Source organism: Hoplias malabaricus, chromosome 4 (genome assembly GCF_029633855.1).
Source record: "Hoplias malabaricus isolate fHopMal1 chromosome 4, fHopMal1.hap1, whole genome shotgun sequence".
NCBI lineage: Eukaryota > Metazoa > Chordata > Actinopteri > Characiformes > Erythrinidae > Hoplias > Hoplias malabaricus.
In genome coordinates this window covers 40,040,520-40,058,611 of record NC_089803.1, presented here as the reverse complement: position 1 = coordinate 40,058,611, position 18,092 = coordinate 40,040,520, and the positions used below count along the sequence as shown (strand labels likewise).

The 18,092-nt window shown below is 39.9% G+C and overlaps 1 protein-coding gene across 3 annotated transcripts in view; it reads right to left on the bottom strand.

Moving 5' to 3' along the window:
• Nucleotides 1-506: 506 nt before the first annotated feature.
• Nucleotides 507-18,092, bottom strand: part of peak1 (pseudopodium-enriched atypical kinase 1) — a 106,545-nt gene continuing 88,959 nt past the window's right edge. For all 3 annotated transcript variants that reach the window (XM_066667900.1, XM_066667901.1, XM_066667902.1), the window contains exons 6-8: nt 13,576-14,044; nt 12,047-12,335; nt 507-6,612 (exon numbers count right to left, since the gene is read on the bottom strand). In XM_066667900.1, coding sequence (XP_066523997.1) covers nt 5,410-6,612; nt 12,047-12,335; nt 13,576-14,044 — 1,961 coding nt within the window. In that variant the 3' untranslated portion in view covers nt 507-5,409. The remainder of the gene's footprint in view (nt 6,613-12,046; nt 12,336-13,575; nt 14,045-18,092) is intronic.

Here is an 18,092-nt window from a genome sequence, read left to right as displayed (position 1 = left end):
CATGTTCGATGACATCACAACCAAGATGAATTCTTGACAGCAGATAAGTTTCCAAATGTTTTTCATGATACAGATCTTAAAGGTTTATTTTTAAAAATGTTCACAAACTATCTACAATGTTTTTATGCAAGGCAGCAACATGGCACAACAGGTATTGTTGATGACACACAACTCCAGGGTCTGAGAGGAGTTTGGCATTTTCTCCCAGTGGGTTTCCTCCAGATGCTCCTGTTTGCTCCCGCAGTCCAAAACAACACGTTTGTAGGTAGATTGGTGACTCAAAACTCTACATAGGTGTGTGTGTGTGTGGCTCTTTGAAGATCTGGCACCCCTCCAGGACGTGTTCCTGCCTTGCAACCAAAAAAGAACTGGATAAGCAGTTACAGACAATGAATGAATGAATGTTTTTTGCATGTATTTATTATGCACTTTTCATTTTGTGTTAGTTCTGTAAAAGAAAGGACACACACATTGTATAAAAACATATATTCATAATTTTATTACTATCAGTTAACTCAGACAACAATGAATGGCTGTATGCCATGAGATATACATATATAAAGCCAGTAGAGCTCTTTTATATATTCAGTGGCCATTAAAATACACTGGTAAGCAACAGTAAAACACACTGTTGGCAATACTACTGGGAAAAAAAAGAAAGAAATACCATATAGAAATGTTATCTGTCTTGTGTGATTCTGTGGGAAGTGGTAAAAGTCTCTTAAACAATGACATGAGGAGCATACAGCGCATTTACCATACAGCATGGACTGTACAGCTGGCCTTAAGGAGTCCGTCACTGCTGTTGACATGGGCGTATAGAGTTCCTCTGTTTTTCTGACATACAAAATGGTGCATCTGGAGTAAAGAGAGTTGCAGGTGTGCATGCCATTCAGACGGTACTCATCCAATTCTATAAAACGTGATAAAACTGAAGACTCTCTGATGGAAGGACCGCCACCAGTGCAGTCCACAATCATTCCCCAGCACGTCAACCAGCTCAGCAGCAAATGGAGTCTCATAAAACACACACACACACACACAGACTGAAAAATCCCTTCTCCACAGTAGAACTGCAACTCAATTACAGCAGCACTGGGATCAATACAAAAGAGCAAACAGTCCTGCCCAACGCAGACAGGATTAAATGTTCTGTTCTGTTCAGCCAAATACTTCTCCATTCTCCCCCCACATAGCTGTCCCTTCTGAGTGACAGTAGCTTTAACTGCATCAGCACGGTGTAACCGCTTGTGCCAAAACAGTCCCAACCAGCATCTTTTCATAATTATTTCAGTTTCGTTCTGAGAGGTTTACACTACTCAACAGTGTCAAGCTGCAAAAGTATAAGGTCTGATTTGCTCTCATATCCATAGCTTTCTGAAAATGAAAACAAACAGCATGTGGAAGACACACGGAACACTTTTTAAACTCCTGTACAGAAGGCTGGAAAAACTATTCAACTGTGCAGCTATAGTGACTGAGGCATTAGTTGTTGACCCTGTAGTTTCTAAGGGCTCAGTACTGCAGCTGATGCCTAGTTTCTGCATTCTGTAATTTTTAAATAGAACTCTTTTGTAATACCAAACAGAAATGACTTTCTCAAGCCCTCTTAAAAATCTGAGGCCAGATTCACAAAAGCTTAGAGTAGCCATGATTTTACATTTAAAACTCTACTTATGAATAATTGGGGGTAAAACCATGTAAACAGATGAGGCATCTAAATGACAAGGTTCTTCCTAGACATCACCGAAACAAAGAATTCAACACTTTTTATTTTTACCTCTGTGAGGAGTGAATAATGTGTTATAAATATTGAACAATATTTATACACTATGTCATACTAAAATATGTGAAAATATGGGCTCAAAAAAACAATACTTATTTAAGGTCATCACTTGTTCTTACAATCTTTCTGTAAAGAAAAGTTAAAATGACATTTCCATTAACCATTAATTAATAATGAAAGGTTTCTTTTTTGGAATCTGACTGACACTTTTGTGAACCTGGCCCTGGTGTACCAATGTTGTAACAGCAGTGTGAGTGTGAGAAAGTAGCTAGCTAGTGAGTTACTAGCTGCAGTTTACAAGGAAGTAATGTTTTTATATAGTCAGTGCAAGGGTTTTAGAGAATATACTGCAGTGGTCATGTATCATTACTTAATTTAACTAATTGTGGCTGGGTGTGAATGTAAACCTAATGGAAATACTTTGCTCTGCTGGGACCTACTGCTGATTCCAAAGCTCCATTCTCACCTTCCAAGTCCTTTCCTCCTGTCTCAAAACTTAAAATAAATCATACACACACACACACCCAGACAATCCTAAACATAGGTATAAAAGAACAATAAAAAAAAAAGTAATAATGCATGTACACTCCATGACAAGCCCATTGTCGAACATGCACATTCATATATAAATGCACCAATCACACACACACACACACACACACACACACTCACAGAAACTGACAGCATTTTCTCAAAGCTTGTGAACATAAGTCATGAAATTTATGGATCATAAAAAAAGAAAACAAAACAACAAACGAATGAAATAAGCTGTGCCTTGATGCAGGCATTGTCATCAATTATGTGCCAAACAGAAGTCACTGAATAACTGAATGCTGCATAATATCAAGTATGAACAATATGTTTAAATACTGTTTTCATAAGTAACAAAATTTACAATGATTGCACATTAATCCATAAAGGTGTCCATAAAGAGTGACAGTCATTCCAGCCCATGATCCTCCAGGGGTGAGCTGCCCCACTTCTGCAGTTCCGTTGAGCTGAAACTCCTCTGGGGCGTCAGAAATGGAACTAGCTCACTCTGAATGGAGCGCTAAACCACAGTGCACTTTGCCCAAACATCCTCTATTTCCAACTTTCAATCCTGGATCGGAGGACCAAATGTCTACATCTGCATAAGGACACTTTAGTAATATGTACCTTCTCTGTCCATCTCTGCGCTCCTTGATGAAGCTTTGAAGTAAGCGCTAAAAAACATTTAAAAATACACTATATCTTCAATGGTCTGAATGGCAAAATATTGGAGAAGCCAACTTTGGTAACCTTTGGTAATATCTGGTGGTAGAAAAATATCTCACTTCAGCTGCTTTGGAAAAATTTGGATCACTTGTTTTGCAAAACACATTACTGTTTGGGTCGGTAGAGAAGTAGATTCCATTCTGAATTTGAGATTAGTTGTTCGTATCGGCTCTGTCTCTTAGATAGTGAGTAAGAGATAGAGAGGGGCAGAAAGGAGAATGTAAATAAAGAGTAGAGAGGGCTGAGCACAGGAAGATTTGAGACAGACGAGTAAAAACAGGTGGCCTTCAGTGGTATCACTTTCGTGCTTTTGATGCTTTTATCCTACCACACAGGATTTAAACGTAAAAAGGTACTACCTTACTGGATCCAACACTGAAATTCTGCTGTAACACTAAAAACTCTCAGGCCCGGGCTGAAATTCTGACAAACCCAAATCAGGGGAGGGGAGAAGAGAAGGGAAAAAAAAAAAAAATAATAAAAATATTCACAGCACAGGAGACAAGCTGCTGATGCCAGATCAGTGCTCTCCAAACCAGCTGCAGCTATGGACTGTTAAGGAGGAGTCATTCAGTCTTGTTTGACATACAGTTAAGTCCTCTACATATGAAGCTTCAACTTGCAAACTTTCAAAGATACGAACGTCTGTATTTATTCCTTTAAAATTTGTGTAAATAAGAGCTTTTCATGAGGCAATGCATTGTTACCATTTCATTTATGACAGGAGCCATTATGTAGTGCCTCATTACACAGTCATCACTAGATTGGTTCTCTGTGATGAACTTAAACCACTGCCCTGGACATCAGGTTTTACATCTTGCCCTTCGTCTCCTGTTGCTGATGACCAATCTCACCATATCCCATTACCTCCTCCTCCTCCTCCTCCACTCAGTACCTCGTTTCACCTCGACACTCAAAGCCAGTCCAGTGTTTATTACCGTACAGTGCCATTCGCTGTAGGCTAACTACAATGCTGGATACCTAGGCTAATTTTATTCTTTATTGGACAAACAGAACAGCATACAAGTTCTTGAACTTGAACTTGTTCGTATGTAGAGGGCTAACTGTACTGTAAATTCAGATGATAAAAAAAATGAAACCTTAATAATAATAATCCACCAAACAATTTCATTTGGCCAAAAAAAAGTGTCAAACTCTTTCAAATGAAGTAAAGCAAAAGTAAAAGTTGACTAATCCGTGTGAATTGCTCTTCACCACTCAATAGCAATGTAAACCAGACACAAACCAAAAAAGAAAAAAAAAACAAAACAAAAAAAAGTGTACAGCGCAAATTTGCATGTGCTAGCAGTCACCAGCAGGGTTGTGGCGTGTGATTTGAGAGCTGACTGGTAGCTGCTACAGTGGCAGATCACTGTCTCCCAACAACTGTACTGGATTAGCCCTGTCCTGTGCATTTTAATGCTTTCCCTTATCAAACGTAGCTGCTTTAACTCTGAAGGGATTGTTAATTAGCTGATTAGTTGGATCAGGCTAAAGCAGTTTCTCAACTTCAGTCCTGGGAATCCTCTGCACTGCAAGGTTTCACACATTCCCGGCCCCAGTGCTACTGCACCAACTCATCAGCTATTTATCAAGCCCTTCAGAAGTTGAATCAGACGCGCTGAGGCAGGGAATAGGCGTGACAATATAATAGGATATAATATTCATGATAAATTTCTATGCATATTTCTGAGAATATGATTGAAGGTGTGTATGTATATGAATCTGTATTTAAAAAGAATAAAAAACAAATCACTCTTGGATATAATTGTTTTAAAGTACTGCTGCATTTTGTCTGTTCTAATTAGCTCTTTCAAATTTCTTAAATAAATCCTATTGAAATGGTCATTTCTGCTATTTAAGCTGGCAGATATTAGCTTCTCCAATTAATAGCTTTTAGAATAATACAATTATTTCACAGAAAAAGACTGCGATTGGCTACGATTGGTTTTTGTGGTTGAGGCAAATAAGTTCTTGCTGATGCTATAATAGATTTAAAAGGGTAGTGGTGTGTATATTTTTTTATATATTTAAGCTCAAGCAGGAACTCTTGTGTGATTTTAAATACTTACAGCCAGGAACCAAAGCTTGTATTTTAACAACAAAGATAATTAAAATGCAATTATGGTTGTGGAAGGCCAAGTTTTAAAACCTTTCAAAGTATTAAACCTTTGAAAATAAAAATCATGACACAGTGTACCTAATTTTTTTTACATATGTTACATTGCAGCCAAAACGCCAACCTTTAGCAGAGAAACAAATGTGTCCTGAGAAGTGCGTTCCCAAGAATGAAACAAAAAGGAAAAATCCAAAATGCACAGGACTAGAGATATTCCAACACCAAGATCTTAAAAGCCATGTGGAGCTCAGAGCAGCTGTGGCTGCAGTTCCTGCAGGATGCGTATAACCCTGTCGATGGTGTCTGTGGTTGCGAATGCCAGGTACTGACAGCAGAGCCAGTCCTCCAGACTGACTCCACAGCCCGAGTCCAGTGAGCGCTCGGCAAACTTGATCATCATAAGCGTGCGCTTCAGGTCCAGCCAGTTCTGTAGTGTGGCCTGCCGCTGAGCGGGCGTGGCGCTGGGGCCCAGAGAGTGAAAGAGATCCTCCCTCGGCCCCCACAGCAGACATTGCAGGCAGGCGCGTGCGTCCGCCATCCGGATGCGCTCAGACGGGTTGGCGTCGAGCAGCAGGGAGGCCAGGCGCTGAAGGCCGTGTGAGTAGAGGGAGCGAGTGGGCAGCGGAGGCAGGTCTGAGCGAGCATATTCCCGTTCCTTCAGCCCTGGAGCCTCTTCGAACGGATTTGTCCTGTGCAGCATCTCGTAGATGAGGATTCCCGTCTGGAACTCGTCGCACTTACGGTACTGTGTGGCACTCAGCAGCTCGGGGGCCAGTCGTGAGCGATCCTTCAGTACAACAGACGGCTCCTCGGCCAATGAGCTCTTCTGCTTGGCCTGGGAGAAGTTGCTGATAATGAGGCGGGCGGGGCAGGCGGATGACGAGGCAGCAGTGGCAGCACCATTGTTGTTGTTGGGCTCCAGCAGGTCCATGTTCCAGGGGTTGCCTGGCTGGCAGTTCACAAGCAGCAGGTTCTCCAGGCGCAGGTCACAGTGAGTCACATGGTAGGGCTTCATGTGCTCCAGGCCAGCGCATAGCTGCAGCAACAAAAGACACACCTGCCGCTCGTACAGCTCTGGGTTGCGGGCATGCCGGGCCACTCCTTCACGGACAAAATCAGACACTGTCTGGAAGGGCACTTCACGTGTGATCACCACCACACGACTGCGCAGTTTGGCATCACCAGGTGCCTCCTCCTCCTCGCTCCTTTCCACTTTCCGTTCCTCATCTGTTCCTCCCTTACTCTTCTTCCTTCCCTTCTCTTCCCTCTCTTCATCGCTCTCTTCCTCTTCCTCCTCTTCCCCCTCCTCCCAGGGCAGCAGGCGGGCAGGCACATCTGCCAGGAAGTGACCGCAGTCCTGCTGGATGTTGAAATGCACTGGCAGGCTTTGGCGCACAGCCAGGCTGTGGAAGAACTGCTGCTGTGTCTCCTTCACCTTGTACCTGCAGATCTGATGAAAGAGAGAAGAAACGGGAAAGGATTGAACAATAGGGTTACTACACCATAGTGTACAAGACCAGGGCTGAGAACAACATAATGGTAGACCATTAAATGAGAAGAGAATTTCAGGTTGAAGCTCAAAGCTTTCAACTGACACCTGATTTTGTCGTAATTTGGATGAACGATAAAAAATTGGATTGAGTATAGTCTTGACATCAGAAGAATGGGTTATCAAGGACATAGTATGACTGATGTAAAGCACCAATGTAAAGTATCAATCCTTGTGGAGCATTTTCTTTTTAAACATTAGTAACACTTAGTGAGTGTGAAAATGAGTTACAAGCCAGTTCCATGAGGTTCTTTGCATCTACAACTGCAGAAGTGTAGACTTGCTTAATGCTACAGAATGTATATTGAACGTAAATATCAATTACATACAGGTGCATCACAATAAATTAAAATATCATCAAAAAGTTAATTTATTGCAGTAATTCAGTTCAAAACGTGAAACTCATTATATAAATGAATTACAAACAAAGTGATCTATTTCAAGCGTTTATATAATTTAATGTTGATGATTATGGCTTACAGCCAATGAAAACCCAAAAGTCATTATCTCAGAAAATTTGAATAATCGACACAACACCTGCAAAGGTTTCCTAAGCCCTGAAAATGGTCCTTCAGACACAATCATGGGAAAAGACTGCTGAATTTAACAGATGTCCAGAAGGCAGTCATTGACCTCCTGCTGTATCCAAGCATATTAATGGATGGTTGAGTGGAAGGAAAAAGTGTGGTAGAAAAAGGTGCACAAGCAACAGGGATAACCGCAGCCTTCAAAGGATTGTCATCACACACAGACATATCCAGGACATGGGCTACAATTGTTGCATTCCTTGGGTCAAGCCACTCATGGCCCAGAGACAACGCCAGAAGTGTCTTAAACTTTGCCAAGGAGAAAAAGGACTGGACTGTTGCACAGTGGTCCAAAATCTTGTTTTCAGATAAAAGTAAATCCAAAGTCAGCGCAGCCGTCTACCAGGAAATTTCTGAGCATTTCATGCTTCCCTCTGCTGACAAGCTTTATGGAGATGTGGATTTCATTTTTCAGCAGGACCTGTCCACACTGCCAAAAGTACCAATACCTGGTTTAATGACCACATAATCACTGTGCTTGATTGGCCAGCAAACTCGCCTGACCTAAATCCCATAGAGAATACAAAGGGTATGGTCAAGAGGAAAATGAGTGACACCAGCCCCAACAATGCAGACGAGCTGAAGGCCACTATCAAAGCAACCTGGGCTTCCATAACACATCAGCAGTGCCACAGGCTGATTGCCAAGCAACATTGATGCAGTAATTCATGTAAAAGGAGGCCTCAAACAAGTATTGAGTGCATATACTGTACATACTTTTCAGTAGGCCAACATTACTGTTATAAAAATAATTTTTTACAATTGATCTTATAGAATATTCTAAATTTCTGAGACAATGACTTTTGGGTTGCCATAATCATCAATATTAAAATTAATAAACTCCTGAAATAGATTATTCTGTTTGTAATGAATCTATCGATGAGTTTCACTTTTTGTACTGGATTACTGAAATAAATTAACTTTTTCATGATGGTTTAATTTATTGAGATGTACCTGTATGTAATCATGTACTGCACATCAAAATATCACAGTATAGCTTTATCAAATATTCAAATAGACTGAATAATATAAAGAAATTGTATGAGGTTTGATATACATTATATTTCAGCACATCGATCACTCCACTGTGAAAACAGTTTTTAATAAAAACACTACAGTTCCCAACAAGAGAATGATTGCAATATATAGATGGTGCACAAAACATAATCCACTCACTAGGTTAAAGCATCCCTCAGAGAGAAGTACAGATGTTAATAGCCATGATTATGAGCTGCCTGATCAGCTGCTTTGCCTGGAGCTGCTTCTGAACTCTTTGAAATCTAATGGGTTGTGACAGGACAGAGTTGTTCCTCTGGCTCCATCTCATTTTGCCTGACTATGGGGCTTATTACACTTTCAGGTACCGATCTCAGATAAAGAGGGCTGAGCATGGGCTGAGCAGCCCCTCTGAGTTTAATACAGAGTGACAGCCTCTCCCAATATCCCTATTCACCAACCCGCTCAGTCCTCCTTCCTTTTTCCCCCTCTCTCTCTCTCCTCTAGATTGATCAAAGCCACATCAGTCATCTTATCTATTCTCTTGTCTCCCAGCTGCTCATCTGCATGTGTCTCCTGTCAGAGAGTAGAAGAAAACTGCACCTTTAAGAACAGAAATGTGAGGCATGCTGACTGGCACGACTGAAAACAGCTTCTCCTTTAATTACCGGAACCCAGCACACCAACACCGGTGCACTGTTACTTTATACTAGTGTACAGCCGTGTTCAAAATAGGAGTAACACACACAGTCTACTGGCAAGACATCAAAAGCAGAGGATAAACAGTTGCAATCAGAGGCGATTGCTCTAAGACTGCAAGGGAAGCTCAGCTTCCCCTAAAATGTCAAAAAATAAGTGATCAAATATATTCTGTTGTGTGTACATGTCATTGAATAAATATGCACTACAACGCGCTCAACTTTTGTTCAGAATCAGCTTCTTATCACTGGTAAAGACGCGGCTTTCCTCTCAATCATTCGCGCAGATTCACAGTTCTTTAAACAGCGTCCACAGAGTTCAATAGTGGAGCAGCGAAATGAGACGAGTCATTGGATAAATGCTGGGCTTTGTCCCGCCCATCGGACACTCAGCGTCTCTGGGGGTCTATGGGGCAGTGGGCTGGCCTCGGCTGGTCCGGACGCTCAGCTTCTGCATGATGATTGGATGATCTGTCTGAGGCTGAATCCCTTTCTGATTGACAGCGAAATGAGCGAATCAGCGATCCTTTGGTGTAAAGATCCGTGGGAGCATTACATTTTCATTCGGTTCTGAGTTGAACCGGAGACTTTCTTAAACCTTTTAGTGGCATTTTCTTTGTTAAAAAGGACTAGTGACAAATCGAGCTTCTATTTCTGGTGGGTTTTTTTGTAGCTGCTTGTGTTTGGAGACTGACTTCTATCACTCTTTCTGACTTCTATCGCAGTTTCTGTCCAGCAGGTGCTGCTGAGCCCCTCCACCGTCAAAAAGCACTCACAGGCGGACACACTTCACATGGGCCAAGGGTGTTTAAGCAGCCTAGCTCTGCTGGCCATTGAGAGGACACTAGCCAAGTCCCTGGAAAAGACGCCTTGTTGGTACGACAGGGTCACAGATCATTTTCTTGAAAAGGAACGGAGGGTAGAATTTACGTATAAATAAACCAACACATTTTATGATGTAGGCCGAAATTCAGCTTTCCCTCCTTGAAAGACCAGCATCCGCCACTGGTTGCAATTTTGGATGTTAAACTGTACGGCCATTGGTTCGATTCCCACAACAGGCAGGAAAATTGGACTGAAAAATGATAACAGCACTGTCCTCCTCCCTCAATCCACAGCTGAGGTGCATTTGAACAAGGCACAGAACCCACAACTGCTCCGTGGGCGCTGGGGATGGTTTCCTGATGCTCAAGGTATGTGTTCACACCCCCTGGTGCACTAGTGTGCGTGTATGTTCAGTGCCACAGGTGGGTTAAATGCGGAAGACGCATTTCATTGTTCATGATACAATGACAAATAATTGCACATTATACATATTTCTGTGCATTGCGTGCATATTGGCTTTATGCTTAATTAGAAAGAAATTTAGCAAGGCCCAAGTGGCAGCGTATTTTTGTGTGTGTAACTGAATATGGTGACGTGCATAGCATAATACACAATAAATTATGCGTTATATTGCCCTGTGAAGGACTGGTGCCCCCTCCAGGGTGTATTCCCCCAATGATTCCAGGTAGGCTCTGGACCCACCGCGACCCTGAATTGGATAAGCGGTTACAGATAATGAATGAATGAATGAACTTATTCCATTTATTTATTTTTATGTGAACTAATGATTTCCTGGTATATCGCGTCTGTTAAAATTCCATATTTAGGAAGTTAAATTTCACATGTCCTGAAAATACCTACAAGTATCATGATACCAGTTTGCTATATTGCCTACTCCTAATGCTGTCATTACTGATGATGAAAATGACCACTGTACATAGACCACATTGTTTCCAAGCGTCCCTAAATCCTCCTTCCTGATTTAAGTCACATAATAATAACAAATTCAATATAACTTTAATATATGTATATACAATAATCTAATCTTCTAACAAAATGTTGAAATTTCTAGATTTTCCTGAAAGCACTCAGCCCTGCTTTAAATTTATGTACACATCTTCAAGTCTATTCATACATCCACCTATCAACGATAAAGCTGATGAATATACAAGCCATAGAATGTGTGTTTTGCAAAAACATAATGAAAAGCAGGCAGTTGGTATTGTAGCGTAAACATTATTTATCAGACTCCTCCCAGGCAGGGCAGGTTTCGACCAAAGCATCTTGTTTCCTTTAAAACAGTTAAAAATGTATAAAGACCAAAACATCCTGTTCTTTTTTCCCCCAAAAAGCAGCTTGCCAATACTAATGTTCTGCAAAGTCATTTGAGATTCATGAATAAATCATGTTGTGTGACAAGTTTGAGCAGGGGGTGGGTGGGCTGGTGTTTGGAGAGGAGGTGGGATGCAGAGGGTGGGTTATAATTTGGGACTTTGTGAGTGTCTCTATGCGGATGCTGCGGTTGTTTATCTATGTGTGTGTGTGTGTGTGTGTGTGTGTGTGTGTGTGTACGGGCAAAACAAGTACTTCTCTTTAATGTAGAAAACTCTTTGATGTGCTGTGACACTGAAGGATTCTCATGTAAATAATACAGCTTTCACTCTGGCGCGCTCATTCACAGTCTGCTCATCTCACCCACTCTTAGGAATACTAATGATCCCGCTCAACTGTCAATCAGCTGCAAAACTCACTTCCAATACTCGTGTCTGGGTCTGAGGTAGAATGTGAGGCAGTGCTATGCTTTGAAATGAATGTAAAATAAAATAATAATAATAATAATAAAAAAAATAACAAAATACACAAGAAAAAATTGAAGTTCAAAATATGTTGCTGTTTTACACCAAAGGGACCATGGTCAAATGAGATTTAATTTGTTAAATTTCTAAGTAAATTTTTGAGGGGAAATAGGCCTCTGCAAAAATGTTGAATTAATGCACATTATTAATATAAAAATATAATATTTAAGTTTCTCCAATTGTAATTTGTATTATTCACACCTTTCCAGGTTTTTATTTAAACAACTATATATGCTACAAGTACTAATTAAATCTAACTTTAAATCAATTTGTTTTCCCATTCTCTTTTTCCCATTCCCATGAAAAGCATTCCCATACTTTTACTTTGCCTTCCTTGGCATTCAGCTCATGTACAGAGAGGAAAGTGACCTACCTTAACAGCATAGTTCATGAGAGGGTCCTTAGCGTAAGAAGCGGTGAAATACACAGCATCTCCAGCCTCACAGCAGGGTTTGCCTGTGGTTAGCCTGAAGTGGGACCAGCTGTCCGTACCGAAGCGCAGGTGGTCTTTCTGGCCTGCCATGAAGCGGTCCTCACAGCGGCTGGCCAGTTTACACAGGGTTTCTGTGTGCAGGCTGCGGATGCGGCCCACCACCTCCTCCCAGCTGTCTATGCCCTTATAGAGGGCCTGTCTCTGGGGCTTACTGCCGCCATCTCTGCCCCTAGAAATAGAGATGGTATGACTGTGATTTTAATATTTGGATATAATTAAATAAATACATATATAAATCCATGAAATTAAATCAATTTAGGTGCATTACGTAATGTTATATAATGTTCGTTATTTTCAGCATCAATAGTAGCTTAAAACTTAAAAAGTGATATAAAATGTGGTTGGTAAAGCATGGTGGGTAACACCACTCCACACAGCAGACCATTGTTCATTTCTCAGCCTGGACAGAACACCACAGTCTAATTCACCAATACTCCTAACTTGCCTAAGGACTCTGATTAACATGATTTAAAACTTTAAATCAAACTGGACAAAAGCATCTGCCAAATCCCATTAAATGCCAATTGTACCCCTCCAAACATCTCTATTATCAGTAAATTTCAAGAGTTTTAACATCAATAAATACACTATTTCTGGAATATACAAATAAACTCATGATTAGGTTTATTCAATTTTCTTTTCAAATCAAATTATTGAAAGAAAATTTTAAATAAATCATTAGGTGCCACAGGAAGTACACTATGCTGATAGAAAATCTGCTTTATTCTTTGACAGTATGAGCTACCAATATTGGTGATTATTTATTATTTGTGCATGTTTCTTTAAAGAGGAACTTGCATGAGATAAAGAATCAAATTAATTTGTAGGCCTTGAATACACCAGTTGGTGTTCCATAGTGCAAGTCACCACATTTAAAACACAGGTTTTTAATATAGGTTTGCTACTGAATCTTTGAAACATATAGGCCACAAGTAGCCTTTTCCCACCAATGTGGAATGGTTCCATTCCAGTTCGTTCACCTAATTTTGAACACAGTTTCCAAAAAATGTAAATAAGTTCTGGAGAGGTTCCTAGCTGGAACCAAGAAACAGCAGGTTTTTCAACACAAACCCTGATGACATCCATGGACGTGTCAACAAGACAAAGCTCAAGACAGAGCACAGACACTAAAGAGATATGGCACAGTGGACTTGTTATCCACTTTTGGATTTAAAAACAAAAAAGAATATAAAAAATAGCTTTTTTTTTCTTGGGTTGTGGTCAGCATGATTGGAGGCACCGTCACTATTATCTTAATCTGCTGTGAACCATGACTCTTTCCTCACTCATCTGGTCAAAAAGGGCAAAAAATATCAGTATAATGACTAATTAATAACATGAAGAAGAATCATTGGTGAAAATGGCTGTTTGGTCCTTTAGCTGGGAGTAAGATGGGGTCATAGACTCACCTGCCAGATGAGCGGCCCCTGGCTGTGAGAGACTCTGTGCTGCGACAGCCCCTGCGTTCTGCGGCCCTCTTTTCACGGCCCTGTGCTGTGCTGCTATTGGTGAGACAAGACAGGCTCCTCCCCCCTGCTGGCCGTTCCAAAGAGTCTCCAGACTCATCCAGCTGCCTGGCATCGGAGCTGAGGGAAGAGCTCTGACTTGCTGTCTCCCAGGTGGAGTCCAGGTCATATAGAGGGTTGGCCACACTCAGGCTGGTGCCACCAGGCTTGGCCTCACCCCGTCGCCTCTGAGCCCCTGACTCTTTGGACAGAGATGGCTCAGTGTGGGCTCGTGGAACAGCTTTCTTTGGCAATGGTGGAGGAGTTGCTTTAGAGCCAGCATCAGAACCTTCAGGCTCAGAGTGTAGAGTGTCATCAGAGGTTTTCGGGTGTCTGGGATGCTTTAGAGGAATCATACTGGCCCTGGACTGACCTAAGGAGAGAGAGAGAGAGAGAAATAGAGTAGAGTAGAGGTGGGTGAATAAGTGAATTTCACACTTGTTTGTTTTAATTACAAGATAAGAAATAGTTCACGAAGATCAATAACAATTAAAATATAGTATACCAGTCCACCACAGTCCAGGAATACAAAAAGCTTGATTGTTGTATCCATGCCCTACAGCTCTATCAATAAAACATTTAGCTATGTTGTTGTGAAGCAACATGCTGAGTCTCAGATGTCCAAAGCTTAGTTTATATGTGTAATACTAACAGGAATGCCAATAGAGCAAGCTCTGAATTGATTTCCATTAAAATATCCGTCTGTCTGTCTGTCTCTCTTTCACACACTGGGATTGGGCTTGAAGGCTTTAGTTAACTGTGCCCTGATTCTGAGCCCTGCTGGGAAAGAACTGAACTGATTCAGAGCTTTTGCCAAAGAGAGAAAGACAGACTGGCAGTACAAGCAACAGCAGGAGTGTTTGTTGGCATTGTCCTATTTTGTATTTCTTTAAACCTATGATTTGTTACACATTTTTCATGGCTGGAGAGGTTTTATTCCAGAGAAAATCTGTCAAAAATAGAAACGATTCATACTGTGATTCATTTTGGAAATCTATTGAAGAAAATGTCAGTTCCCCTCTGCACCTGTAGTCTGGCTCTAACTGGGTCCTAACTGGGTTTCTGCTGGTTTCTCACATTCTATACTACAACAAACTAGGTTTAATAGACAGCAATCACATGCTTCTGCATTACAAAATCAGGACACAATTATTTTTTCTAAGACATTAAGATGTGAATTATAATGCATATGTTTATTAATTTAACTTGACAATAAGATGCATTATATTGGTAATCGGAACTGTAAATTGTGCAAGTTTGTGCCATACACACATGCTTGACGTCTTTTGCCCTATAGCTCTATATGCTATTGATGTCACAAGTGTGGACACTGAGGGGGACCGCAAGGCCTAGGGCTCCTTTGGGGTCTGGACTTATGACGATTAATGAACCAGTACAGGCCTTTTTAGCAGACAGAGCAAAGATAATGGACATTAAGAGTTTTTAGGATAGGCCTCATTTGTGTGGTGAACAACAAATATTTAACAAATAATTTAAGATTCTACATGTTTTGATCAGTTGCATACCTTGTGGACTCTTAACTAAATCATCCTAGAGTGATTACTTCTTTCTCATCATCTTAGTATCTGAATTATTTATTTATTTATAAAAATTAATATTATTATTTTTAAATATATTTTTGTGAAAATTTCTACCTTTTGCTCATTATGTCTAAATACAAATATGTTTAAATACATTACACAGTACAAGTACAATATATATGCCTTTTTATGTTGGAAATATCTCCATGTTTTGCTCCACTAATATTCTGCCCTTTTGCTAATAATGAAATCTGTGATGGTATAGGTGAGTCAGAATGCCAGGTATTCACATCCACATGTTCTCTGCAACTCTGTATAACATCTTTTCAAATGAATGTCATCTTTGTCTGATCTTGAACATTTCTTTTTTACTTTATTAAATTTAAGATAATCAAGTACTTAGACATTGTCATATTTGGAATTAATATACCATTTCAATTTTAACAAGTAACCAATGATCTGTAAATGAATGCATGTTTTGTAGTAACCCTTCCCAAACATCATGATAAGATCTGCACTGTCTGTAAAGACCAAGAGTAAGAAATCCTTAGAAAACTGTAACATCACTGAACAGCCCTTCTCTAATCTGCCTTAATCTCTCTGAGGATGCATAATCTCCACTCTAATCTTAATCTGCAGCCGCCTCAGATGCTCTTATGACTTAGACCTTTTATTATGTGATGAAAATTATTTCATTAAACGAGTCCAAGGATTTGTGGCTATTTTGAGAAAGGAGCTGGGTTTAAAGTAAAGGTTAAGTATATCATTAAATTTACACAATTCTATCATTACTTCAAATGTAGTTGAACACACAAAAGATGTTTAACCATCTGAAGATTCTTATGACGCTTTCAACTAGAGATACAGTGTAACTATAAGTCTACAGTGACTACTATGGAAATTTAATCTCCATAAGTTAGTATTGTGTCCCCTCCAGGTTGTATTCCCGCCTTGCGCCCGATGATTCCAGGTAGGCTCTGGACCCCCCGCGACCCTAAATTGGATAAGCGGTTACAGATAATGGATGGATGGAAGTTAGTATTGTGCAAACATCCCATAACTCGGCTGAGCTGTTAGACAATGAAATAGACTGGCTTACTGTTAGAGCTGGACAATACGGCCTAAACTTTTATCACGATATATTTCTTAATTTCGTTCAATACGGTTGATATATATCAATTCTGACAATGATATAAAATTCACAGAAAAACTTTCAAGAACTGAAAGCAACATGACATCACCATCAAACAAAAACCTCTTTGCTTTGTCAATATTAATATTTTTAAACTAACTTTAAAATCGAGTGCAATGAACTGATGGCAGTGGCCTGTAATGAACGTCAGTGGGTGACAGATGCTGTAAATAATATATATTGAAATATTGAAAATGTGTACAAAAATATCGTTATTGAAACAATATATATTGCAATATATAGATATTAAATTATTGTCCAGCCCTACTTAATATGTGCAGTCTAATTTTGACATAATTTGTCAAGCACATTTCTCACCTTGTTGGATTTGTCATAGATCTGTATCATCTTAACATCTTGAAATTTTCATATTAATTTAAAACAATATTAAACAATATTTAACAACTTAAATATTTAGCAACTTAAACAATATTTCATTTTTTAAGTCAATACTGGACATTTGTTCATACTGAAGCATGCTTATTACTTATATACACAATGTATATCTGATTTAGCATGTCCTTGTATCTGTGTATCCTTGATGTGGCTACGAGATCCAATGGCTTTGTGGCTCAGTAGAAATGTTCATATCTGTCTACACATGCTACAAGGCATAGGTTTCCATAATGCATGTTACACAGCTACATTAACCTTGACCATGCCACATTTGGGCAAATCTATTATATTTGGGTTAAAAGAGTAAAATTGGAAATTGTAAAACTGTGTAAAGGTAAATTTTCACCAAAACACCCATAGCAACCTGCTGTTGGGAGCATTTAAGATAAACTTTGTACTTCCAGAGCAAGCTCCTTTATTCCTTCCCTGGATCAGTTTCAGTGTGAGGAGCATGCTGAACACTTCCAAGGTCACAAGCAGAGTTTACTAACTGAGAGCTGCAGAAATGTGAGCATGAATATTAACTAAGCCCTTAATTACTGACTAAATGAATGAGAGATTAGTGAGAGGGGAGTTGTTGGACCTGGCAAGATCTGTTTAAATATGTAGCAGAAATCAGGACAGATCAAGAACTGATGGGAATACAAGGCAAGGAAGAGAGTGAGCAAGGAAACACAACCACACCAGCTGGTTCTTAACAGCAGTTTATAACAAACATGTAGCTTGAGCTTTGAGTGCAACAGGAAGTATTTACCATTAGTATGAAATGCTAAATTAGAATAATCAAGCTTTGGCACGTAAGCCCTTAGAGAGCAGTGCACATCAACAACTAAAGAATGTTCTTCCATCACGTATTTAAAAATAGACCTGTTCAAATGAGAAAATACAGCAAAAACACTTCATTCTAACCCTGACCTGTGGCAAAAACTTAATGATGACTTTAAATTGTGCTGAAGTCCCAGAGCAGTCAAAGACTCCTTTAAAACTGCAGCCTTAGACCAAAGCCTCATGGGAAAATTTGCCAAAGCTTAAAATTTCCAAATGCCCTCCTGCCAATTCAATGAATTACTTGAAGATTAAAACCTCTCCCTGGCATCTTCTACTGCTGATACTCTGCCCTTTTATTTTAAGTCACAAACATTTTAAAATGTAATTTGTTAATGTGTGTACATAAAACTTATTCTACATATTCATTACACAATAATTCTTCACATAATTTCTGGTACAAGCCCTTGTGAAGGAAACAAAATTATCTTAACTAATCAAGAGCAAATTATGGCTTTTCACTCCAC